The 26,296-nt window shown below is 50.1% G+C and overlaps 2 protein-coding genes and 1 pseudogene across 2 annotated transcripts; all 3 read right to left on the bottom strand.

Annotated features, from left to right (window-relative positions):
• Positions 1 to 1,982: 1,982 nt before the first annotated feature.
• On the bottom strand, positions 1,983 to 2,424 carry LOC118017099 (annotated as a pseudogene).
• A 551-nt stretch (positions 2,425 to 2,975) lies between these two features.
• IL4 (interleukin 4) lies at positions 2,976 to 11,001 on the bottom strand. Its single transcript, XM_035015085.1, has 4 exons — positions 10,801 to 11,001; positions 10,487 to 10,534; positions 5,404 to 5,523; positions 2,976 to 3,163 (listed from the first exon to the last, which is right to left on the bottom strand). The coding sequence occupies exons 1-4, from the start codon at positions 10,933 to 10,935 to the stop codon at positions 3,071 to 3,073; spliced, it is 396 nt and encodes a 131-aa protein (XP_034870976.1). The 5' UTR covers positions 10,936 to 11,001; the 3' UTR covers positions 2,976 to 3,070.
• A 12,664-nt stretch (positions 11,002 to 23,665) lies between these two features.
• On the bottom strand, positions 23,666 to 26,028 carry IL13 (interleukin 13). Its single transcript, XM_035015039.1, has 4 exons — positions 25,560 to 26,028; positions 24,475 to 24,534; positions 24,115 to 24,219; positions 23,666 to 23,773 (listed from the first exon to the last, which is right to left on the bottom strand). Exons 1-4 carry the CDS (start codon positions 25,686 to 25,688, stop codon positions 23,666 to 23,668), a joined length of 402 nt encoding a protein of 133 aa, XP_034870930.1. The 5' UTR covers positions 25,689 to 26,028.
• Positions 26,029 to 26,296: the final 268 nt, after the last annotated feature.

Below are 26,296 nucleotides of genomic sequence, written 5' to 3'. Positions count from 1 at the left end.
TAGCTCCAACCACATCATTGCAAATGGCAAGATTTCATTCTTTTTGATGGCTGAGTAATATTCCATTACACACACACACACACACACCATCTTTATCCATTCATCAGTCGATGGAAACTGGGCTTTTCCCATAGCTTGGCTACTGTCGATCCACTTTTGCCCTCTATTGATTTACCTCTTCTGGACATTTCATATAAATGGAATCATACCGTATATAGCCTTTTTTAAAAAAATATTTAATTGACAGACACAGCGAGAGAGGGAACACAAGCAGGGGGAGTGGGAGAGGGAGAAGCAGGCTTCCTGCTGAGCAGGGAGCCCGATGTGGGGCTCGATCCCAGGACCCCGGGATCATGACCTGAGCTGAAGGCAGACGCATAAATGACTGAGCCACCCAGGCGCCCCCGTATATAGTCTTCTGTGTCTGACTTCTTTCACTTAGCCTAGTGTTTGCAAGATTCATCCATACTGTAGTGTATATCGGTACTTCCTTTCTTTTTACTGCCAAGTAGTATTTTGTTGCACAGGAGTACCGTAGTTTGTTTATTCTTTGATCAGTTGATTGACATTTGGGTTGTTTCTACTTTTTTGCTATTATGGATAATGCTGTGATGAACGTTGGTGTAGAGATTTTTGTGTGGACATGTTTCAGTTTTCTTGGGTAGATACCTAGGATTAAAATTGCTGGGTCGTATAGTAACTGTGTTTAACCTTTTGAGAAACTGTCCCACTGTTTTCCGAAGTGGTTGTACCATTTCCCTATCACACTGGCGATATATGAGAGTTCCAACTTTTCCACATCTTTGCCAATATTTGTTATTGTCTGTCTTTTTAACTTTAGTTCTTTAGTTTTTAAAAACATTTTCTCATTTATGCATATGGTCACAGACTTAACATGGAAAGCCAACAGTCTTCTGTCTTGCTTTCACCGGTCCTTATTCCAAGTCCTATTCCCAACAAACCACCTTCCCTTTTTTGTTTCTAGTTTTTATGGTGGCTACTAGCATAATTCCAAAACAAAGATTTCTCAATTCACGGGCGCCTGGGTGGCTCAGATGGTTAAGCGTCTGCCTTCGGCTCAGGTCATGATCCCAGGGTCCTGGGATCGAGTCCCGCATTGGGCTCCCTGCTCCTTGGGAGCCTGCTTCTCCCTCTGCCTCTCTCTCTCTCTGTCTCTCATGAATAAATAAATAAAAATCTTAAAAAAAAAAAAAGATTTCTCAATTCACTCACTATGGGTTTTTTCCCCCACTTTTTTAATGAAAACTTAAAAACGTGCATAAAAGAGTAGGACAGTTAGCTCCCATGTTCCCATCCCCAGCTACAGCATCATCTAATGACCACTCTTGCCAACTAGTTTTTGATTCTCCAGCGTTGGATAGTATGTGTTAATTTCCCTATTGAAAAGTGAGGGTTTACCTCATTTATCCTACCCCTTCCAAAATTTTTTATAGTAAATTATTTGTAGGCCTTGTATTACCTGTGTAGTTTTGAATACTTAAATCTCTCGTTCTTATTCCATCATCCTTAGACAGTATTAGTCAACTAATCCCTTCCCCAAGTGAGCTGGGGGTATTAGTGCCCTACCTTTCTTCCCTTCTGCTTTTATCTCTCAACCATTTTCAGCTGTACTTTTTTTTTAAGCCTTTTGATTTTTTTTATTACCCAAAAAGCTTTATTTATTTATTTATTTATTTATTTATTTTTAAAGATTTTATTTATTTATTTGAGAGAGCAAGAATGAGAGAGAGTACATGAGAGGGGGGAGGGTCAGAGGGAGAAGCAGGCTCCTCGCTGAGCAGGGAGCCCGATGTGGGACTCGATCCCGGGACTCCAGGATCATGACCTGAGCCGAAGGCAGTCGCTTAACCAACTGAGCCACCCAGGCGCCCTATTTATTTTTTTTTTAAAGATTTTATTTATTTGACAGAGAGAGCACAAGCAGACAGAGAGAGAGGGAGAAGCAGGTTCCCTGCTGAGCAAGGAGCCTGATGCAGGGCTCGATCCCAGGACCCTGGGATCATGACCTGGGCCGAAGGCAGACGCTTAACCATCTGAGCCACCCAGGCGTCCCACTTTATTGTTTTAATTTAGCTTTCTGACTCTGTGCTTGTGCCTTCCTCACTTTGACAATGATTTTCTGCTCCTCGATAAGTAAAGCACACTTGATCAACACCCATGGAACCACCATAGGCCCTGCTGACGTGCTTATTTCATTTCAGACAATCTCATGGGGACTTTAGGTCTCACCGCTCGAGCTCCTCGAAGTCGGCCTGGGCCCACACCGCATGCGGATGTTGGTGCTTTCCCAACCTTCTTGGTGTAAAGGTAAACGATTCAATTACCAGGGGTTCGGGACAGCCTAGTTTTGGTAGAGGCTGTATTGCGGGACAGCCGAGGCTGGCCTGTCAAACGCTGGACCGTTCTGGACGCCTACGGGCCCCATCCCCGGAAGAGGCAGCTGTACCTTTTGAATCGTCAGGTTGGTAGCACTCACAGTCTGTTCTCTAATTACAACTAAGTCGTGCGTGCTTTGTTGGTTGGTTGGTTCTAAGACTTGAACATCAAGGGAATTTACATGATCAGGACTTTAAATATTGTTCAGGGCAGAGCCATGTAGCGTGCTGGAGTTCCATTCCCGCCCCCCCGCCCCGACTCAGTGTGACAGCTGTGGGCCAGGGGGAGGATTGTCTAAGCATCCAGTTAACACCTTTTTTTATTCAGGATTAGTTGGTGGTTAGTAGTACTCATGGACCCACTCTGCACGCTCTCCTATCATGTACATCTTGCGTTGGCCTTGTATTCTTTAATCATTTTGTGCCTTACATCCCCCTCTGGAAGGGACCTCCTTGAGAGGGGAACCGTTTTTCTTCTTTTACTTCTATACCAATTTTAGTCTCCTTAGTAAATTAAATTGGTTTCCCTAAAAGTTGTCCAGTAAATATAGCCAGTGCCATTGAAGTGACACCATGCTGTTAGATTCTGCATATACTTTATTTTATAATGTTATAAATATATAAATATTTTTAAAATAAAGCTATTAAAAACTCATAAATTAAAATATTCAGCTTCAATGCCTGTAGTATTTCCTTTGCATGATCGCTTTTAGCCTTTCCAAGAAGTCTTTCAGTGTGCTCTTCTTGACTTCATTCACCGAACAGGTCTGCAAAAGACATATTTCATTAGCTTGCATTGCTGAGTCACTGAGTCTGTCTTTCATGCCTGCCCACTTGAGTCAGGCCTCCTCTGGCACACGCCACCCGAACAGTTCTTTCCAAACAGGGCCTCCGGTCTAGTCTGATTGGGAGTCTGTCTCTGCCACGAGGCCAGCACGGTTTGCTGGTCTTCTGTGCATGCTAATAAACTCCTAGAAATGGTTACTAACTGTGTACCTCTGGGGGGAGCCGCAGACTCTGGAGAGGTGTGCCACAGCTAGGTGCCACTTAGGGGTGTAACATGCGGGGGAGGCTCAGACCTGCCTGCTGCCATACTGGGCCTTCTGCGTGGCCACCTGGACTGCGGAGAGAGAGGTTCGTTCCATTCACCCCCTGCCCATAAACAGCAACCCTCCAGCTTGACAGCACCTCGGGTGGAAAGAATTTCAGGTACCTACCCCAGGTCACTGCTTCAGTCTGGACCTCAGCTCTGTCAACTTATTAATTACATTGCTTAGGACAAACTGCTTCATTTATAAAAGCTACAGTTTCCTCCCTTGGTAAATGGGGACAATTGTGCCTGCTTTATAGGATAATTAAAAGGCTTAAAACAGAGAACAAGTGTAGTGTCAGCTCCCTTATTCCTTTACCTTCCCTTAAAAATCAGGTGACACGCCCAGCAAGGGGATGACTGTCCCCAGTTCCTCCACTTGACACTAGATAACATCTATTCTGGGCTCTTCCTCTTTCCCACACTATCAATTCTCCCCTCTCCACTGGATCATTCCTGCTGGTGTATTAACATACTGGATATATGCCCCACCTCAAAAGAACTTCCCTTACTCACTTGTACCCTTCGTCTCTTGTTCCATTTCTCTGCAGTCTAATAGCAAAACACCTCAAAAGAGTTTCCTGTACTCACTGCCCTCCGGCATTCTCTGTGGAACCCACTCCAGTCAGGCTCTCATTCCAGATCCAGTGGCCATTCTCATCTTCATCTGACTTGACCTTCCGAGACGTTTGACACATTGGATCTCTCCTTATTAAGAGTTTCTTCACTTGCTATCTGGGGCACCACACATTCTTCGGTTTCCTCCTACTTCACTGGCTACTTCTCAGTCTCTTTTGCTGGACCTCTTTTCCTGACCTCTGTGAGAGTGCTTCTGGGCTCAGTCCTTGGATCTCTCTATGTCATTCAGATCTAGGACTTTCAATAACATCTTTCTGAGGACTCTTCATTTTATATCACGAGTTCTGACCTCTCCCTTTGCAAAGCCTCAGACTTTTCCTACAATTTCAGCATCTCCACTTGGCTATCCAAGAGGTACCTCAAATTTAGTATTGATAAATGGAACTCTTAATCATGTGCTCAACCTCCAGCCTTGCTTTGTGCCCAGTTTTCTAGGCACCAACCATCTCCCAAAAGACTCAGGCTAGGAACCAAGAGGCCATCTTTTACTCATTCCCTCACCCCTCACAGTGGGTCTTCTGGCTCTATTTTTAGTTATATCCCAAATCTAACAACCTCTGTTGCTCCCAGTCTGTTGAAACCACTGTTACCTCCAACCTGGATTACTGTGATGGCCTCCCAGTAGGGCAGCTTGTTTCCCTGCTTAGCCCTTGTCAGTTTATTTACCACACAACAGCCAGAGTGATCATTTTAAATCATGTAGTCTCTGTTCCGCTCAAAACCCTGTGGGTGAATCCTGCCATACTTGGGGTAGAATCCAGAGACCATGTGTGATCTACTAAAAATCCCCTTTGCTCAATCTGATCCAGCCACCCTGGCTTTCCTACTGATCTTTGAACACGTGAACCTCATTTCTACCTCAGGGCCTTTGCTCAGCTATTTCCTCTGCCTGGAATGTTCTTTCCCCAGTTAGTCATATAGCCTGCTCCTTCACTTAATTCAAATATTTGCTCAGATGGTGTCACCAACTGTCAGCCCTTTCCCTCATGACCCCTATAGTCTTTATTCCTTTATTTTTCTTGATAGCACTTATCACTACTGGACATAATATTACATGTTTGTTTGCTTTTCTGACTCCCCCACTAGAGCATTCTGTGAGAGCAGGCACTGTATCCCCAGTGCCTAGAACAGCACCTTGCACTCATAGAGCCTCAACAAATATTTGCTAAGTGAATGAATGGGTTGATTAATCAAGGGTATTACGACTCTTAAGGAGGAACGGTTAGGAGTCAGGCTGCTATCCGTCAGGAGCCAAGTGGTCGGCATGATCCAGCTTACCGTGTTTGCCATTTTCCTGAGGTTCCTGTGAAGTCCTTTGAGGAGTCTGTTGGAGCAATTGTGTGTAGAGAGCTGCTGAAGCACCGTTGTGGCTCTGCAGATTTCTTTTTCAGTTGTGTTCTAGAAAGAGAAATGCCACAGTTAGCCATGCGCTACCTCTGTTTTGAACATGGGAGAGACAGTTTTCCTTGTGATTGCTTCTTTTCAGGAGGACAAGTGGAGAAAGTGAGTTTGCTCAACTCTGGATCAGGTATTCAGATATTCCTTTCATGTGAATGAAGGCTGCTGGTCCCAATAAACAACCTCTTCCAATTACCTCCAAATGCAGCAAACTTCTCTTTTCCCTTGGATAATTTTGCTGAAAGGCTACCTGAGTAAAGACACTCAGCTAAGTAAATGACAGAGTGGGGATTTGAGTCTAGAGCCATCTGTCTCTACCCGTGATCTATGTCCGTTTCTCTCCACCATGCAAGCCTATGTGAGCTTGTCGTCAGATTGTGCTCTGTCTCATTGCTGTAAGATTTTAAAGTCCAGGTTTCCCTGGAAATCCTACAAGCTTGTTGAATAAATGACTGCCCATCCTGTGGCCGGGACACTGGTGCTTTGGGCCGCACTCTCCATTTAGCCCACCCCCTGAGAGATGGCAGTGTGTGCAAAGCTCAGGGTCCACGTGAGGAGATGAGACATCTGCCCATGTAGCTGGAGAGGTGTGCCAAGATCACGGCTAGGCGAGAGATCAGAGGGAGCTTCTGGAAGAGGGTGCAATTGAGCTGGGCTGTGGACACAGCTTCTGGAAGAGGCCGTTGGCCTAGGAGGTGAAGCGCCAGAATCTCCGGGGAATGCTGCAGCCCAAATGCGGGTCTGGCCACATGGCTCTTCCTGGGGACGTTTGGGCCTTAGATGAGGGAATGCACAGGTGGGAAAATAGCTCTTTTTGGGAACCTGGCAGAGGGATCGTGACTCTGTCTGAATCAGGCCTGGTATGTCTTCTCACTTTGCACTGAAGAATGAAAGCATGGAGTGTGGAGAGCAGTCTTAGCTTGAGCCTGATCCAGCTCAGATCAAGCTGTCTCCAGCCTTTGCGAGGACATGCGTTAGTCCCTTGCCACCCAAAGTGTGGTCCAGGAAGCAGCAGCATGGACATCACCTGGGAGCTTGTTGGAAATGCAGAACCGCACGCCTGCCCCCAGAAATCCTGAATCACAATGTACATTAATGTAAGCCACCAGGGGATTTAGATGAGAAGTGCTGTCAGGGCAGTTTTTAAAGTTCTTGCATATTTTTTCTGATTATTAAGGTAATATATGTTTACTGTAAAGGTAATATATATTCAGCAAAAATGCATTCACTCAATCCCACCAGCCAGAGATAACTGTGGATATCTTGATAAATATCTTCCCGTTTTTAAAAATACTTTTTAAAAAATGGGGACCAACTGTTGATACTGTTTTGTAGCCTTTTTACACAATACATAGTACTAGTGTTAAGTCATTCAGTAGTATATAAGAACACGGGGTTGAGAGCTGCATGGAAGCCTACAGCATATTTGTACCATAATCGGGTAATACCCTACCACTGCAGTTTTTTGCTTCTGTAAAATAAAGTGGCATTGAGTCATCTGTGTAAATCTTTGTGTTCATCTCTTATTTCTTTAGGCTAACTTCTAGAAGTGCATTTCATATTTTAGGGTTTTTCCAGGAAGATCTAGACCCAGACTCAGGTACTAGAACCCTAGGCTACAAAAGCTTCCCCGTTGCCCTATGGGCCTTGACGGCCTGTTGGCAAGGCCTTTCTTTGGAAGGACATGCACTTAATGAACTGGCCAAGAGCCCTCCTGGGCTCTGACTGTAGTTGGAACTACACCAGTAGAGCAACACCAGTATCTCTGGGCTGTGAGAGTCAAGAAACCCCTATCAATCTCCATATCTCTGGAGGCTTAGTGGGGAAGCAGAGGCGGGGAAGGCACACGTTAGCTGTGTATGTACATCTAGGCAGACAGCTGTGCCGCTGGGGAGAGAACAGTGAGGTTCAAGAAGACCAAAAAGAGAAGAGCCCCTTCGCTTATTTTTTTCATCACAATCTCGTGAGACTTTTCTAAAACTTTAGCTTGGAGCCTAGAAATTAAACCGCCTCAGTTTTGAGTATATGGCCTGTAATACAGGAAAACACCCTCTAGACAGATTCTTGAAAGCGTTTTCTAAAGGCAGTTAGGATAAAATAGGAATTGAAAAGAGTTTGAATCAAATGGAGAAACTTCAAAAGAACTAATTCTCGAGGCAGTTTTCATGAAGACCTTAAAGTTTTAGTTCCATTGGAATTGCAGCTACAGGATCCTACCCCGTACCGACGGCTGGCGTCTGCTTGTCCAGGTTTTGCCGCGTGAGGGTGTCGTGCGTAGCTCAGGGGGCACACTCCGACAGCCTAGTGGACCTTGCAGTTTAGGACTGCTCAGGAAGAGAGACTGAAAAGGGGAGCTTAGGCCTATGCTAGAAAGAAGCCCAGCACTCACGGGAACATCGGCAAAGGGTGGAACACCATCCAGGGCTGCTTCTGTGGCGGAGACGCTGTTCGATTTCTAACATGGTTCTTGACTAGCTTCATATTGGGCCATAAACGTCTAGTCCTCGTTGTCTTGTACTCATTATCCCCAACTTGGCCCAAATTTAGTGAGCCAGTGCTATACATGAGAAAATCTTTTAGTTCTACTTAAAAAAAAAAAAAAAAGGATTTGAGAGTTGGTGTAGAACTCTGAGGAATCATGGACTTGAGCTCTCTTTGGAAAGGAGGAAATACTTCCCACTAATGGTCTACCCAAGAAATCCATCACGGACCAGCCAGCTTGCTTGTTTTCCACTTTGCTCTTTCTCAGACCACCTTAGTTTCAGAGATACTGGGCAGGCATTGCCTGTGAAGTCCAGGACTCAGATCCGCACTGTCCTTCCAGCAACCGCCAAGAACAGGATCCCACCCGACTTGGAGATAATAGAATTCTTGATCCCCCAAAGAAAGAAAATTGATAACCAAAGTCTTGGATTTTGGAAAGGTGTCCTTCTTTGGGGACACAAAGAAGTAACTTTTCCTGCCACATACCACCTTGGTGGGTTTTTAAAATAACAGCCTTTCCTTATCCTGTAATATCTGTAATATTCCTTATTCTGTAATATCTTTGCTTATTCTGTAATATCTGTAATATCTTGGAGGAAAAGAAAAAATGGAAGAAGGAGACTGGTGTAATCCAGGAGGAATAGAAGCAGTTGGAGGAAGGCCTGTGAGACAGGCAGGAGTGAGGGAAGATGGTGGGGACTCGCTTCAGCAGATGTCTACCCAGGTGAGGAACCGTGTGATAACTGATGAAGAGAATGGCCACGAACAGCGGAAAGGTGGTGCGGCCCAGCCTGCGCCTCGGCAAGGATGAGACTGGCCTGGTCGTCTAGAGCTGGCCCAGACTGGAATCACAGAGTTGGATCTTTTCCAGCTACCGGCCCCTCCTTCTTAGAATTACCTCTCCTCTGTAACCAGTTTTTGCCTTTAACCAAGAGTTATATCATTTTACAGTAACACTTTCCACTAAGTCACGAATTGGATTCCAACCAACTTTCAAAATCACTTTCATATCTTCACATGTGGAAACCGAGGCACAAGGAGATATGGACAGTGGCCAAAGGCCACATCGCTAGTTAACGGCAAAACCGTGGCTAAGGCTACAGGCTGTGTCACTTTGAGACGCTCGGCACTTTGGGGCCCAGCCCTTGGCTTTGATGGAACCCTCTCGGCAGCGTGGCGCCATCTGGGGAACCCAGGGCACAGCCCAGGTGGGACTCCTGGCTGTTTCTTATGTATATAAAATGTTAATAGATGATATTTATATATTATATACTTCTATGTGTATATAAGATCTCCAAGTCCTTCCAGCCTCCTGATGGACAGAGTCTGAAACAGGATGAGATTCTAAAGGACAAAATTACGTGATATATAGTATTAAAGAATATGATACATTATGCATTAATATTACATCATATATATTGATTATATTACGGTATTATGTAGTATTGTCTATCAGATTCCTGAACTAATGTGTAATGAGATGAGATGGTCCAGACAAAGCCCGAGGGGCAGTTTTCCTCACAAAGCAGGACGGGGGTGTTCTGTGGCCCGGCCTTTGGGGTGTCGCTGTGCTAACCTGCGCAGCTACCCTCCCGGCCACCCCGTCCCCTCTAGGCCGCATGGAAAGCAGGCGGTTAGGAGACCACTGGCAAATTGAAGCTTTGGGTTTTTCATTCTCAGTCTTGTGTTTCCATGAAAACAGGAACTGATGTGCCCAAACCTATTGACATGGCTGTAGTCATATGTTTGTCAGAGAAAATGCACTATCAGCTGTCAAATCTGTCTCCTCCCACTAAAGATAGAGGGGCGGGGGTGAGACGGTGCTGGAGGCAGAAAGGCGAGATGCCCAAGCAGCCAGGGCCAGGGATGTGTGGGACCCCCGTGTGGCAGGGCAGTTCCGGACCGGGCTGGAAGGGGCTTGGCAGGACATTGCAGCGGAAGGTCTCCGGAGAGCCACCCCCGGAGCCAGTGGGCTGTTAGGTGACCAGGCTGCGGAAAAGGAGGGGCTCTGGCGATACCTTTTCTGTTGCTATAGGAAGTCTCTTAGACAAAATGAAAGCTCCCTCGACCTGTAATCTCCATATCTCTTTTTGTGACACTATTTGGTTTTTCAGAAATGTGCGGGCTAGAAAAACTCTCCTTCAACAAGCATTTATTGAGCGCCTCCTGTATTCCAGGTACTAGGCTGGGATATAGGAGGAAAAGAAGGAACTGTTCCTTGACCAGCATTTGGAATTAGGATCACAAAAATCCAAGCTTTCCATTATACATCTTCTAAATCAAGTGAAACCAGAAACACTAAAACATGCTTGAGAGTAAAGATCAGAATTTTCATTCTTAAAAACATCTAACACCTTGTAGTTAATTTGGGTCTGTTCACTTTCTGTTAAAAAAAAATGTTTCTTGTTCAAACACCTGTGGATGGCTTTCCTCTCCCAAGTCACTCATGTGCCAAAGCAGACCCCGGGACAGCTCTTACCTTTGGGGCAGCGAAGACGTCTGTGACGGTCAGCTCCATGCACGAGTCCTGGCCCGGAACGAGAGGGCAAGAGACAGAGTCACTTCCAACTGTACGGGGGGACCCTTGCTGGGCAGCTGTCGCTCCCTCCAACCAAGCAAACTGCCCTCAGGACAAAAAAGCTCCTGCAGAGAAATCTCTGCTCTGCTCCCCTGTCTGTCACCAACCACCAACCACCAACTTCTCTGGAAGTTGTGATGTTCTTCTCATAGTCTAAGAAGTACCCACGGCATCTCCAGAACATCTGGAGAGATGGTGCCTGATAGCTTACTCACGTTTCTCGCTGTGAGGATGTTCAACGTTTTGATGATCTCTTTAATGGCAATACTGAAGTTATGTCCGTGGACGAAGGTGCTGGTGAGTGCTAGTAAGCAGACCAGAGTCGGAATCAGTTGGGAGGTGAGACCCATTAATAGATCTCTGTTTGCAGTGACAATATGAGACAAATCAGTTTACTAGGAGAGGCTCACAATGCAATTCTGACAAAGATAACTCTATATATAGATTTTAAAATTGCTGAAACTGAGGGAAAATGAGGGAAATTGGAAATTTTCGTTACACCAGGTTGTCAGTCATTTGGGGCCAATCAGCACCTCTCTTCCAGGAGAAAAAATACCTCACAGAAACAGGTAAAATGTTCCTGTGAAATCATACCAATAGGAAAATGAAACCTTTTTTTAAAATTAACTACAAAGTATCAGCATAGGAAATTACACCATAATTTGCTCTTTAGATTAATCTTATCAGCTTGGGGTTGCTGCTGGCTTTTTGTTTGCACAGAAGGAAGAGGCCACAGGTGTCCGAATTTGTTTTAGTGCAGTCCTCCTGGGGAAAGATAGAGTAATAACAAGAAAGTTTGACTTGAATAGTGTTTCAGCCTGGCGTCTTCCAAGTATGGGTGGCATCCTGGAAACTCTCCTCTTGTGGAAAAGCTGATCTGGGGCTCTTTCTCTAGGTAGAAGGAAAGTAATGGGCACAGACCCTCTCCTGTCCCAGCCCTCAGGCATGCCACATTCCTTCAGGTTTAGGACTTGGGCAAAAGACTGGTGTCACCAGGTGGGGCTTGGTCTGGGTCACATCAGGTCCACACGTCCTTAGCAATGCAGGGGCCCTCGGCAAACCCTGTCTATCTCGAGGTTTCAGGAATGACCACTTTGTAAATGGAACTTGAATACATCCTCAGCTAAGGAGGAAAAAGAACTATAATCTTCCTGGTTTACAAACCAGTTGTCTTTGTCAATGCCCCCCAACCTGCCCTGCTGCCTTAGTCTAATTCCCGGGTCCCGGTGTGGTCCTCACAGCCCCACTGCTCACGCAGGTGGAGCAGGATTCCTGTGCCCCAGCACCGCTCGGCTTTTTCCTCCCGAGACTTGGCTTCTCTATCCCACCCACTCCCTTCCCCTGCTCTCTGACCTTCCTCTCCCTACTGATTTTCTCAGGTCACGTAGAAAAGAGTACTGCTAAGTTGTTCCTGCGCCTTGGATCTTTTTTACAGTGCCTTGTGCTCTGTGAAGGACAGGATCCAGATAAGTGTATGAGGAAGGCCCTGCAATCATATTTTGGATCCTTCTGCTGGACCGTGGCACGAGTTTGCTAAACTCAGAGCAATGACTTCTGACGCAGACTATGCGGAGTTACGCTATACTTCCCAGGTTAAGGGCATGGCCTCCACGAGACTGCCCTCACTTAAGACACTGGCTGCAAATTTCGAGGATTCCCAGTCCACCCTCACTTTTGGCCAACTGGCTATAAAGTCTAAAGTTCACACTACCTTCTCAGATTCTGTAGTTCGCCAGAGTGACCCACAGAACTCAGGAAAGCACTATACATAAGGTCATAGCTGTGTTACAGCAAAAGGATACCAGTACCACCAAGCCAACAGAACAGACAGCGGGTGAGGGCTAGTAGGGTCCCAAACGTGAAGCTTCCTCTGTTTTCTCCCCATCGAGTCAGAACGTGCTGCCTCCCCAGCACCTCAATGTGTGACAATGCGCAGGGGACTCCCAAGCAGGGCAGCTCACCTGAACTTCGGTGTCCAGAGTTTCACTGGCGTGTTGTGCAATTGATGGATCATTGGCCCCGCGCTTGATTACCACTATGGGCTCCTGGTCCCCACCCTGAGTTACCTAATTAGCATAAACTCTCAGGGCCTGGACACTCTTATGACTTGGGAAGTCCCAAGGATTTGGGGCTCCTTCCCAGGAACTGGCAACAAAGGCCAACCAAATTCTTTACTCTAGGGTTTTAGAAGTTACCTCCCAAGAGCTGGGACAAAGGCCAGATCTCTCTGGGTAAGTTTTTTGTTTTGTTTTGTTTTATTAGAGCACGTGGTGGAAGGAGGGATAGACACAGGGAGAGAGAGAATCTTAAGCAGGCTCCATACCCACTGCAGAGCCCAACGTGAGCTCGATCTCACGAGCCTGAGATCAAGAGTTGGACTCTTAACCAACTGAGCCACCCAGGTGCCCATAAGATTTTTTTTTTTAATTTTTATTTATTTATTCATGAGAGACAGAGAGAGAGAGAGGCAGAGGGAGAAGCAGGCTCCCAAGGAGCAGGGAGCCCGATGCGGAACTCGATCCCAGGACCCTGAGATCATGAGCTGAGCCGAAGGCAGACGCTTAACCATCTGAGCCACCCAGGCGCCCGATTTTTTTTTTTTTTTTAAGATTTATTTATTTATTCATTTGAGGCGGGGAGAGAGGGAGAGAGGGAGAACACGAGCAGGGAGAGATGCAGAGGGAGAGGGAGAAGCAGACTCCTTGCCTAGCCGGGAGCCCGATGCGAGGCTCAATTCCAAGACCCTGGGATTATGACCTGAGCTGAAGGCAGACATTTAACCGACTGAGCCACCCAGGCACCCCAGTGTTGTTGTTGTTTTTTAATTTGTGAATAGGTATTTCTTTTTTTCTCCTCAGTTTTATTGAGATTTTTTTTTTAAAGATTTTATTTATTTATTTGAGAGAGAGAATGAGAGAGAGCACATGAGAGGGGGGAGGTCAAAGGGAGAAGCAGACTCGCCGCCGAGCAGGGAGCCCGATGCGGGACTCGATCCCGGGACTCCAGGATCATGACCTGAGCCGAAGGCAGTCGCTTAACCAACTGAGCCACCCAGGCACCCCAGTTTTATTGAGATATTATTGACAATAAGCACTGTATGGGTCTAAGGTATACGGCATAACGATTTAACTTACATAGATCGTGGAATGATTACCATAATAAGTTTAGTTAACATCCATCATCTCATTTATATACAACAAAAAAAGAAAAATGCTTTTTCCCTTGTGATGAGAAGTCTTAGGACTTACTCTAACAATTTTCAAATATGCCATACAGCAGTGTTAGTTACAGTTATCATGTTGTGTATTACATCCCCTGTACTTACTCATCTTATAACTGGAAGTTTGTACCTTTTGACCACTGTCAGCCAATCCCCCCTTCCTCTACCCGCTATGGTGACCACAAATCATCTCTTTTTCTATGAGTTTGGTTTTGTGTGTGTGTGTGTGTTATAGATTCCACATATGAATGAGATCATACAGTATTGTCTTTCTCTAACATTTTACTTAGCATAATGCCTTCAAGACTTATTCATGTTTTCACACATGGCAAGATTTCCTTCTTTTTATGGCCAAATAATATTGCTGTGTGTGTGTGCCTGTGTGTGTGTGTGTGTGTGTGTGTACAAGTTGTCTATCCATTCATCCATCCGTGGACACTTAGGATGTTTCCATGTCTTGACCTATTGTAAATAAACCTGCTATGAACATAGGAGTTCATATATATCTTCGATGGAGTGTTTTCATATCCTTTGGCTGTATTTCCAGAAGTAGAATTATTGGATCATGTGGCACTTGTATTTTTAATTTTTTGAGGATTTTTCATACTGTTTTCCACAGTGGCTGCACCAGTTTGCATTCCCACCAACAGTGCATGAGGGTTCCTTTTTCTCCACGTCTTCATCAACACTTGTTGCTTCTTGCCTTTTTGATAATAATCATTCTAACAGGGGTGAAGGGGTATCTCATTGTGGTTTTGATTTGCATTTCCCTGATGATTAATGATGATGAGCATCTTTTCATGCATCTATTGGCCGTTCACATATCTTCTTTGAAAAAATGGCTATTTAGGTCCTTTGCTCATTTTTTAATTGGGTTATTTGTTTCTTTGCTAGGGTAAGTGAGGTCTTCACGACAGAGATGGGGAGACAGAGTTCCTTCCAGAATAGGTACAGACTTCAAATCCAGATTAACTATTATTTGAAGTAAATGGTGCATACTCTCTTTCTGAGGGAAGGTCCAAGTTTTCGAGGAATTTAAAACCTTGAAGTGCAGACACCCCAGAGGGAAGTCCAGTGTGCAGAGCACATGTCTTAGAGCTTTGGGGTTGAGGGAGAGCTGGACAGGAGGGGAGGTCAGCAGGATTCAAAGCTGTCCATGTATTCAGCAGTTGCTTTTGTGAGTGCATGCCTTCGCTGAGGGCTACACCCAGGTTTAAGGCTGTGGGGGCACAGATGTAAATCCGAAGAAGTATGTAATACAAGAGGCAGTAGCTCAGAAACAGAATAGAGCTTCTTTGTTTTGTTTTGTTTCAGTGGTTAGATAAGGCCAGGGAAAGAAGGGTAAACTTTCCAGAACATCAGGGAGTGACCAGAAGGCCCCCTTATGGGGTAGGAGGGAAGGACCCGTTGTCCCTGCAATGTGGCCCATGGCAGCTGCGCCTGTGGCTGGCTGGACAGAGGCCCGGGAGATGGGGCCTGCTCATCCGGGAGGAGGACAGCCACCACCCGCCTCTCCCAGCCTTCAGGACTTGCGCGTAGTGATTACACAAGGCAGGCGGGCAGGCACCAAAGCCCAGGGAGAAGGTGACCGCTCTGCGGGGTTCTGGCTGTGTCAGCCATAGACTACTTTCCCTTCGGCCTGCGTGAGGGCCAAGCACCAGCCCCGACTCCTGTGTGGCCTCAGAGCTTTCCCTTCAGACCCTAGAACGTAACAGTTTTGAACACTGGGTTTTGGGGTCCAGCAAACAAACCACTTGTCAACTCTATGACCATGAGCAGCTCACTAACTCTCTCTGGGTCTCAGTCTCCTCAGCTGTGCCATGGGAATAATGTGGCTGCCCCTCCTAAGATTCCTGCGAGAAGTGCGTGAGAGGTTCTGTGTGGCTACTGCTGGAGGCTGCCTCAGCGCACGGCAGGCCAGGCCTCCCGACGGGGCTGGCTCCTCGCCTTTCCCAGCCTCCTCCGTAAAGTGGGGGCGATGGCGGCAACCGGCTTCATGTGGTTGTTGTGAGGAACAAATAAGTTGGTGTTTCTAAGTTGTCAGAAGAGTGCCTGGCACGTAGTGAGTGCTCTGTCAGTGACAGCATTGTTGTTACTGTTATTACTGTCATTGTTATTAATCATAGCTTTGCTTGGTCACGTGACTGTGATACTCCATCTGTTAGGCCAAGCCGAGTCTGGACAGGGCCAGTGGAGGTTTTGCCCCTGGGACACTACCCCACACATGTCCCTCCTGGATGTGTCTCCTTAGTCGTTGAGGCCTTATCCTTGTTTGGAAGAGTCACCGTTAGTTGCTGCCCGGCGGCCCTCATACTTAGGTCTCTGGAGTCACCGCAGGACATAGATAGCCCTGGGCACCTTATGCAGAGAGCACTCCGTGCAGAAAAGCAGGTGTTTATGAAAATGTTGGGAGGGTGGAGGAGCAGGCTGGGCCCAGGACCCTAAAGAAAGAACCCACAGGAAGGGCCGCTGACCCTGGGGCCCCCACTGCTGATCTGGAGTTCCAGAGCACACAGCTGAGACTGCAGCCCAGGGGTCTCAGAGCTCCTGCTTCAGCCGTCTCCAGACACCCCCAGCAGTGCTCCAGGAGGACACCCCAGCTCCCCCCCCCAAGCCCAAGGGCACAGGAAGGGGGCGTCCGCCTCCTCCCACCGTCCACAGCTCCCTGGAGAACAGGGACCGGTGGGGGCTGAGCAGAGCAGCCCAGGTTCCCGGCCCTGGCTGCGGAGTCTTGCCGCACCAGCCGTCCCCGAGGCCCCATCCTGCCCTGAGCCCTGCACTTGTCCTCTTCCCTCCTCTTCCATCAGCTGAGTGGGACAACACACAGAAGAGCCCTTCCCAGCTCCTCCCAGGCTTATTCATGACAGAAAGTAAGGCTCCTCCAAAGGAGGGATATTTCGTAGAGATTGGAATAAGTAGGCCTTAGCCGGGGGGGCAGGGGGACAGTTCATGGAAGGCCAGAAGGGCTTCTCTGGGGCCTGGAGAAACTGAGCGAGCCCCAGGCCTGTGAGGGGAACCTTCTGGAGCACTGCAGTCACCATCAGTACAAGCTCAAGCTCAGAACTGGGAGCTGGCAGGGATGGTGGGGCGTGGACCACAGATCTCGGATTTCGTGGGGCACTTCGAGCTGCGGGTCTGAGAGTGACTCCCAGCAGTGCAGTGTCCCTGAAGGCCACGTGCCCTGTTACCTATGAGTCCCAGCTCTGCCACTCAGTCTTGGGGTGACTTTGGGGAAATTTCCCTGCCCAGGCTTCTCTGTCAAACTGGGCTAATAATAGGGGAGTGGGAAGATTATCTGAGGCAGTAAATACAGTGTCTGTCTGGTGTGTTGCCTGGTGAATGCCAACCAGCACCATCACCATCACCATCATCATCTCACTTGGGATGTGCTGAATATGGGGGTGAGAAAGAGCGAGCAGACCCAGAAGGCCCCAGGTTTCTGGCTTGGGAGCTGCAGTTTCCAAGGGAAGACAGAGGGACCATGAGCTGAGGGTTGTAGAGACAGATGGTGAGGAAGCCCAGGGGAAGGACGGTACCAGCCCAGGGCCTCTGGAAGAGAGGGGACAAGAAATGACCATGGCACTCCTGCGCTGCTGGGAGAGAAGGAGGGAGAGGAGGCAGGCAGCCAGGGGGGCTGGGAGGGAGCCCAGGCACGAGAGAGTCTTGGAGGAGAAGCGAGTGGTCACTGGCATCAGATGTTCTTCAGGGGCGGATGAGATAGGGCAGAAGTGTTTCCACTGGGTTTAGTGACAGGAGATAATCAGCGACATCACTGAGATAGCTTCTGGAGTGCGGTGGGGGGGGGGGCACCCGATGGGATGGCAGACTCTGCTGGGGTGTGTGCTGTGAGGGGGTGAGGGGGGCGGTCCCGTGGGATCAGTACTTTGTCAGCAGGGACACACTTGAGCCCAGGCTTCCCTGGCTCAGTAAATGGCAGCCCCATCCTTCAGGGTGCTCACACCATGGTAAATGCCTCCCGGGTCCACATCCAGTCCAGCACCAAAGCCTCTGCCTTGGAACTGTATCCACACTGAAGGGTATGCTGGCTTGGACGTGTGGATGGGGGCAGGGGGCAGGGGGGATAGAGACAGAACTGGATTGGCCATGAGTTGCTAACTTAAAGTTGGGCTGTGGATACTGGGGAGTTACTTTGTATGCATTTGAAATTTCCCCTGATAAAGGCGTTTTAAGACTTATATGGGTAGAAAAGTTCTATATTTAACATTTATATATTACATAATATACACTTATTTATGATCTCAGATGTCATACGTGTTTATGTAAATGATGTATAAGTATATGTCATGTAGATAACACATCTCCAGAACCTGATCACATCCACTCTTCCCCTGTCCTATCCCACCTGGGTTTCCACAAGAGTGTCCTCACTGGTCGTTCCGCTCCCATCCCTTGTCCCCACGTTCTGTTGTTCACACAGCAGCCCAAGTGCTTCTGTTAAATGGAAGCCAGACTGTGTTACCCCATCCCACCAGAGCAAAGTCTTCCTGCCCTCAGAGCCCTGACCACCTGTCCCTCTTGCCCCTGTCCTTGGCCTCTGCTCTCCTCGTCCTGATGCTCACTCAAGACTTCAGTGCTAGCTGTCCCCTCTCCCTGGACGTCTTCCTCAGTTAATGGCTTTCTCCCTCCCTCCCTCTGTCCGTATCTCCGTTCTGCCTGACCTCATCAGGGAGGACTTCTCTGACCTCCCCTCACAGTACCCAGCCCACTGCCTCAGTGCCCTCCAAAGCCCTCACCACTGCCTGCACTGTCTGTGTTCCCTTGTTTGCGGAGTCTGTCCTCCCACCAGAAGTGACCTTAGTTTTGTTCATCATGGATCCTCAGTGCCTAGAACACCTGGTAGAGGCCTCAATGGGTACTTATTGAATGAATGAATGAATGAATGGAGCTCCATTTCACAGAGAGGGCAGCCAAGACTTGGCCTGAGTAACCATGAGGGAAGTTAGGGGCACACCTGGGACTTGTTTGGATCCCCTGGCAAGGGCAGGGAGAATGGGATCCTGAGTACAGATGCAAAGAGGACCTCTCAGAGGGAGCGAACAAGGCAGGGAGAAGGGGGCCAAGGCAGGTACAGCTGTGGACTCTGGCTTTTCTGAGTGGAGCTGAAGTAGCTCCTTAGGCTGCTGGCTTCTCTTTTCTTTGAGAAGCAGGTGGAAGGTCCTTCTCCTGAGAGACGGAAGCTGGCTGAGGAGTGTGCAGGACCTCTCCATCCGTCCCTGGGGCATCCGTCACTGCAGCCTCAGAGCTGGACTGGCGGCCCACTCTTTCCCATCTTACCCCCTTCCCTCCAGGCTGGCAGACCGGGGCTGGGTGAGGACCCCCCAAGAACAGTGTGTCTTCCTCTATCTTTGGCAACACAGGACCGGCTTGGCCCTTGGGATGAGTGGTGCTGGACCTCCTGTGTCCCGGACCCCTGCCGGTGCCCAGCTCTGCCCCTGAGACAGCCAGCTCCCAGAGGGCGCTTAGAACCGAGCTCGGGCTCCTGGCTAGCCTGTCCTGCGAGTGCTGCTGGCCCCTTCCGGACGTTCACGGACCAGTCCCCAGTCTCATGTTGTTTCGTTTTCGGTTTTTTTTTTTTGCTTAAATTTGTCTTTGTCCCCCAGTGGGAAATGAATATATGCTCATTACAGAACATGTGGGAAAACAGATGAGCAGAAAGAGGAGACACTAAATGAGAAATTGCCTTTCTAATGTGGTGTCCCTGGGACTCCTTCTGGCCCGGGGCCCTGGGCTCAGCGGGGCACATGGACCCTCTGGCCTGCAGGGGCCTCCACGGCGGGCTGGCTTTCAGGAATTGCCCTCGCCACGGGCTTGCTAGCTTGTCCAAGCAATGCAGCGAGCGGAACTGACGTGAGCTGCTATATTTAATGCTGGCCTTGCGTCACCAGTGACTGCACAGCAGCGTCGGCCCAGGAGGTGCACAGGCTGGGGGTGGGTCTGAAGACCGCTCTGAGAGAATCACTTTCCACAAGAGAAGGCATCGTGCAGGGGCAGGGAGAGAGCGCAACAGAAAGTGAGGTCGTAGGTAGAAAATCGCTTCTGGGATTTCAAATGGCTTCGTCATGGGGCCCTCCCTTGCTGCTGAGAAATCAGTTGATCTGGGAAAGTTCGTTGCAAACCCTTTACTCTGCTGCTGTTGGGTGGAGCTGAGAAATGAATGAAGATAATGAGGCTTTATGACTTTTATTTTTCAGTGTAGGACTTGGGCAGCGTGCGTGGGAGGGGTGACCATGGCTACAGCCATCAGCTCTGACCCCAGCTTGGGCCTCTAGGGAGGCCCAGGTGACTGGCCCGTGGGTCCGAGACCAGGTGACCAGCCTGGAACACAGTCAGCCTGGACTCGGCAGGGCCTGCTCAGAAGGGAGTCAGCTAAAGGGAGGAACGGTTTTCGGTTTTGCTCAAACTGACCAGCTAAATTAAGATACTAAGCAGAAGGCACTTTCCTGTTGATAATAATGAAAAAGCCACGAGCCGATGGATTCGATAAACCCCAGCCTTCAAGCTGCTGGGTTACAAGGAAGCAAGATGCAAACCCTTGTCCTCCTGAGTCCTGAGAACTTCAGAGGGCCAAGCCTTGGAGAAACCCCAGCAGTGACTCGCAATGTTTTCTGACACCTCATCTGAGCAGCAAACAGAGGTGTTTGGTGCCGAGTTCACCGGAAACTCAAGTGTGTCTCACTTCTCACTTGAGCCCTGGCCCCTCTTCCAGTGAAACCTCTGGGGCCTGGAGTTCCTGGGGTGCAGAGGGGCTCCCCGCCCTGGGCCCCATGACCAGCATCTCCCTCCCACTCAGCAAGCACCCTGTCTCTTCCCAACCGCCCTTCTGTCTGGGCCCTGCCCAGGGTTTGCCTCTCCGCATGGAAGAAGTGAGACCACATGGTTAGAGAAACTCCCAGCAAATACCCCGGGTCTCAGTCTCCAGGTAGTGGTGCTCCCGGCCATGACAGCTGACACGCACCCTCTTTTCCTGTTTCATCTGCCTCTTTCTCTCTCATTCCTGGCCGGGCCCACCTCCCTTTGGCCACCCACACTGGCTTGGTTCTGTGGCTCCGTGAGGTCCACCATTCCTGGAATGGCCCGAGGCCCCACTGGCTGACTGCACACCCCGTGAACACAGGTTCCTTGTCTCGGGCATAGTCTCAGAGCGGCAGGCGGGGAGCTGTGGGGAGCTGAGGACGTGGCGCGCTGTGGACCCCTAGTGGTGGAGCCTCTGCGGCCCTCCTAGGGCCGTACACCCTCCTGACTACCACTGGAATACATCCTTAGGAAACCGTCACTGGCCCTGCCCGCACCAGCCTCAGCTCCGGTCTTTGTTCTTGGGAGAGTCACATGGAATTTCACCCAAAGACTTTGCATTCTCCTTCAGACAGACAGGCCAGTACTCTGGTTGAGCAGAGGATGTGGTGAAAGGTGATGTGGCCAGAGAATGGATGGCTAAGTTTTGTATAAAAATGGACTTAGTCTTCCCTAAATATCCTCCGGCCTTAAAACCCTTGGAACTCTGAATGGAGAGCGGCTGCGGGGGAGCCTCCATTGCTCAGAGACTTCTTTCTGGTGCGAACCCGTGAGTGCGTGTGGGGTCTTGGTCCCAGTTAGCCCCGGGGCTGGACGAGTGCAGGCCGCCACAAATGTAGTGGGACCAAACAGGTTCTGAGACCTCCCGGGACCACAGAGACGGTCCAGCGCCTGCCCCCGACAGCCCGTGGCACGCTCAGCTCCCATGCCCCCTCCCTAGGTCTTCCCTCGCTTCTGCCTGGGTGCAAGGGGTCCGCCGTCTCTGAGTGGCTCCCGGAGCTGCCCGCCATGCACCTCTGCCCCGGGACGGGTCCTGCCATGGCGTCTGTGGTGTGCATCACACACAGCATCACCTCTCGCGGCTCCCGGGGTGGCTGCCTCCGCTGGCTTCTGAGCATCGCTCTGGGTGTTCCCACAGGGCTCGGGGCTTCCCAGGCAAGGTACCCGCCTGCCATTCAGTGTTTGAGACTGGTCTCTGATGACCCACCACCCGATGCAGAGGCATCGCATCCTTCTGGGCGCCTCTCAGAGATTCCGTGTAAACCGCTCCTGACGGGCGTGAGCATTAGCCGTGGCTTGCTACGGCCTGCTGCTTCCGGCACTCGTGGTGCTGGCCTGGGCCCGGGGAGAAGCAAAAAGACCTGGTTGGGGAGGTGGTCTGACCAGGGCCCTGTGACCTTGGGTCTCCACTTGTCATTCCATAGTGCAGGGGCCGTAAGTCAGTTGGTGCATCTTTGTTCACAGAGGTGGTAAGTGTGCACTAACGATGAGATATGTCCAGGGACTGACTGGCTGTCCCTAGAAAGGAATTTGGGAGCTTCCTATCAGGGGAGGTGCCCAAACAGGTTGATGCCAATGTTACAAAAGTCGTGGGGTGCCTGGGTGGCTCATTCGGTTAAACGTCCGACTCTTGATCTCAGCTCAGATCTTGATCTCAGGGTCGTGGGTTCAAGCCCTGCCATCTGGCTCCACGCTGGGCATGAAGCCTACTTAAAAAAAAAGTCATGCATTTAGGCCAGATGACATTTGGACAGAGGAAGGCAGAGTGGTTAAGTGTATGGGCTTTGGAGTTGGAGTGAGTTCTGGGTTCTAATCCTGGCTTTTCTCCTTACCAGGAGTATGACCTTGGGCACATTGCCTCCTCTCCCCCAAGCTTCAGAGAGGCCATGAGGGAGATGCTGGAGGGTGTGGGGGTGGTACCAGACACAGGAGGGCCACTCCTCTGATCATAAGATGACTTCTGAGGTCTCTTGCCTGTTCCACATGTCCTCCTTGAACCCAGATGTCCCGGCCCGAGCTGCTCCTCCCTCCCTGTGGGTGGTAGGTGGGGGCACGTCTTTCAGGCCAGCCACCCCCCTGGGGGCTTGCTTCCTTTCAGCCCAGGTCCTCTCCCTCACTCCCCCTGCACTCCTTCTCAGACCCCCTCCTCCACCTGCCCTGTCTCCCAAAGAGCTCCTCAGAGTCTTAGGAGGCTAGACCAGGGTCCGCAAGGGCCAAAGTAAAACACAAACATCATCCAGTCTCTTGTCACCGCCTTTATTTCTGGCTTCCAGTTTGACAAAGTCAGTGAAAGAACATATTCAGTGACCCCCTCCCCACCAGGCCACACACACCAAATGCAGCCTTCTAGGCTGCGCTTCTATATATTATTAACTCTTTGATAACATATTTTATTTCTTAATTTTAAATACAAGGAAAAACAATAAATTACTCTTTCGCTGAGGACCAGCTGCTGCCTGGCAGACAAGGGCAGCTTCTCTGGCCCTCTCCCCTGTCCCGTGTCGGCCCCAGGACCCCAGTGAGGTAGCAGAGTTTTATACACAGTGCTGATTCCCAGGGACTCCTAATGCCCAAGTCATTGGGCCCCCGGCTCCAGGTTCTGAAGGCAACAGTCCCTCCCTGTCCCCAGCACAGACGAACACACTTGTTTAAATAACACACAATAATAAATAAGGCTAAGAAGAAATGTGCCCGAGCTGCTGCTGTCTGCCTTAGCCGTGCGCGTGAACAGCAAGGCCCCCTCCCTGGCGTGTCTGCCACGGCGCGCCCCACTGTAATCCTGTGGTTTGCTCTCAGGGGGGCGCAGTCCGCGAGGCAGTGTTTCCCCTTGTGTCCTCGGAGCGCAGAGCCCGGGAGAGGAGGGCAGGCTGGGCTCGGCTGGGCGGAGGCAGGCAGCACAGGCTGAGGTCCAAGCTAAGGAAATCGTGTCTCCCTCCCTCCCCACCCCCCTCTCCCCCAAGAAATTTGTGACATCTGAAAGAAAAATGAATCTGTAACTTAAATGGTCAGGTCTGCCTCTGCAAATAAGGATGCTAGGTTTTCATGTTTCATGTGAACTTCCCGTGGCGAAAATGTTGCCGGGCATGTGTGAGCAGGTTTTTCATCAACTGGATCACTTCAATTTTGGTGTCTCGGCTGCGCTCACTGGAGATCTGCTGCAGGACAGAGAGACCAGTGTGTTAGTGGGACGCCAGAGCAAAGGTGACCAGCATCCGCCAGGGGCTTTCCAGGAACCAGCTAATTTAATTCCCACAAAGTGTGTGTGGGGGGGTACTATTACCCACATTTCACTGATATGGAAACCGAAGCTCAGGTAGGAGTCAGGAGCCCACAAGCCCAGATCCTGGAAATGCCAAAGGCCATGTTCCTGCTGCCACAGGGGACCCAGCCCCAGAGTGGACACTTGCTTTCCAGACGCTCAGCCAGGTTCCCCTGGAGCTCCCAGGGCTGGCAGGAGTGGAGGCAGGGTTGGGGGGTACAGGGCAGAGGGCCTTACCCCTGCCAACGTATCCTGGCAGCACAGTGCTTTCAGCATCCTCCGTGTCCTTTGGATGGCGCTGCAGTCGGAGACGTTGATCAGAGATTCTAGAGCTGCACAATACTGCAGGGAGAAGAACACAGGGGTGTCAGGCCCTGCTGGGTACCCCCACCCCCCACCGGCACCTTCACTGACTCTCCAGGAGGAGGGGGCGGAGAGCCCTGAGAGAGGTGGCTTCGGGTGGTGGGAGGACTCCAAATTGTGGGTAGCTCTTGAAGCTTGCTTGGAACCCCTGAGCCGTGTGAGGGAGGCTCAGAGAAGATGAGCACAAGACCTACAGCCTCAGCTCCAGCCCTCCCAGCATCCAGGGGTCCTTACCATGCTGCCGGTCCAGGTCCAGTGGACGCCCCACACCATGCTGCCATTGCAGAGGGATGCCTGAGGGAGCAGAAAGACAGTAAGCCCCGGCCACGTCTCCACAGGGATCCAGCCCCACGGGCATCCCCGCTGCAGCACAGAGCTAGGCCTGGGACCGCCCCAGTGTTCCTGAGCTTCACTTCCTGCTCTGCATAGTGGGGGAGACCCATTGTCCAGGGTCTTGGGGCTGAGAGAGAAAAATCTGAGCGCCACAACCAGTAAGGGACAAGTCTGGTGTGAAGCCTTCCGCAGCCAGGGCCACGGCACAGAAAACACCTGGCCAGTCAGTAGGACATCTCCAGGAAGGAGTCAGGTCAGCGTTGGGTGAGGGAGGAGGGGGTGGCCAGGTCAGTCAGATAGGTGGCGGTGGGGGCTAGTATATAAAACCTGTCTTCTGAACTGGGGGACACTGCAGTTTGGAGCATGGGTGCTGGATGTCAGCCAGGCCTGGTTTGAATCTGGCTTTTGTCAACCTTAATGAGGCTTAGTCAGTCAAATAGGGTCATCATACCTGCCTTTTGAGGTGGTTGGCAGTGATGGAAGGAGATGAAAAGCACCCAGCACTAGGCTTGGCACAGAGTCATTGCCCAGAAAGTGTGAGCCATCACCACTGGGGACAGGAGCGGACTACCAATGAATCCTTCTATAATAATGGGCTTAACCAAAATGCTGTGAATAATGGCCCCATGATTCCACTCAAACCAGATGGCAAAAGCTAAGGAGTCCTAGGAGAGTGCTGGCCCCTCTCTGCTTTCCTCTTCTTGAATGGCTGAGTAGGAGCTGGCCCCTCCTCTGCTTCCATGGCAGGCAGGGCCAGGCCAGAGGAACAGGTGGTCCCTGGGGGCTCCACCAAACCCCTCTATGGGTCCATCCATACTGCTGCCCCCCAACCTGGCTCTTCTCCCTCATGGCTGGGCCCATCCCGGTCCAAGGGGCTTCTTAGGATGGGGCCCAGCCTTCATGGCCTGAGCCATGACCAGTACCTTGTGTGAGAGTCCCCCACGCCAGCACCCTCAGACCTAGGACCCTGGCCAGAGGGTACTCACCTGATTCTGGGTGATGTTATCCAGTTCCTCAATGAGCTCCCTGAGGGCTAGGCTGTTAGGCCCAGGGACCGGGGAGGCAAGGCCACCAAGGCAGGTGAGAGCAATGACCATAGTCAACCAGAGCGCCATGGAGCCTAGAGCCAACACAGGAGGAGTGAGGAGCAGACCCGTAGGCTGGCCTAAGCTGAGCGGCTTGTGGCCTTGGCCTCTTACAGCAGCTTTTATAGGCCAGAGTGATGACGCCTCCAGCCCGGGTCTCCGTTTTGTCAAGCACTATCTAGAAACCACATCTTTACTTATCTTGATTTTACTTTGTGGAAAATCCAGCGTCGCATAAAGGAAAGAGTTTGATTTCTTGTGGACTTATTATTGAGAGGGGTCTGGAGGCCTTCCCAAGATGTGGATGCGCTCCCTACAGGGGTAGGTGAGAGGGCCCTGAGGGCAGCCTGGTGTCAGGCATGCCGGCTCGAACTGCAGCAGTTTTGTCTGGTAACCACCCTGAGTGTCTGCCCAGCTCCTGTCCTCAGACCCTTGTGGGTCACCAGAAGAAGCGCTCGGCTGACAGGGCTATGGCTACAGTCCACCAGATGTGCGAGTTTGGGGGTTTTGTTTTTTCAATGAACTGGTCTCTAATGCTTGATTTGGATATAAAACTCAAACAGGATAAAAAGAAAAGAGTGAAGTTCATTCTTTTTCTTCCATCCGATTCCCTGTTGGCCCCACTGTGGGAAGGATTA

The sequence above is a fragment of the Mirounga leonina genome, unplaced genomic scaffold (genome assembly GCF_011800145.1).
Source record: "Mirounga leonina isolate KUSES-001 unplaced genomic scaffold, KU_Mleo_1.0 Mir_168, whole genome shotgun sequence".
Lineage (NCBI taxonomy): Eukaryota > Metazoa > Chordata > Mammalia > Carnivora > Phocidae > Mirounga > Mirounga leonina.
This window is presented reverse-complemented; position numbering and strand designations above follow the sequence as displayed.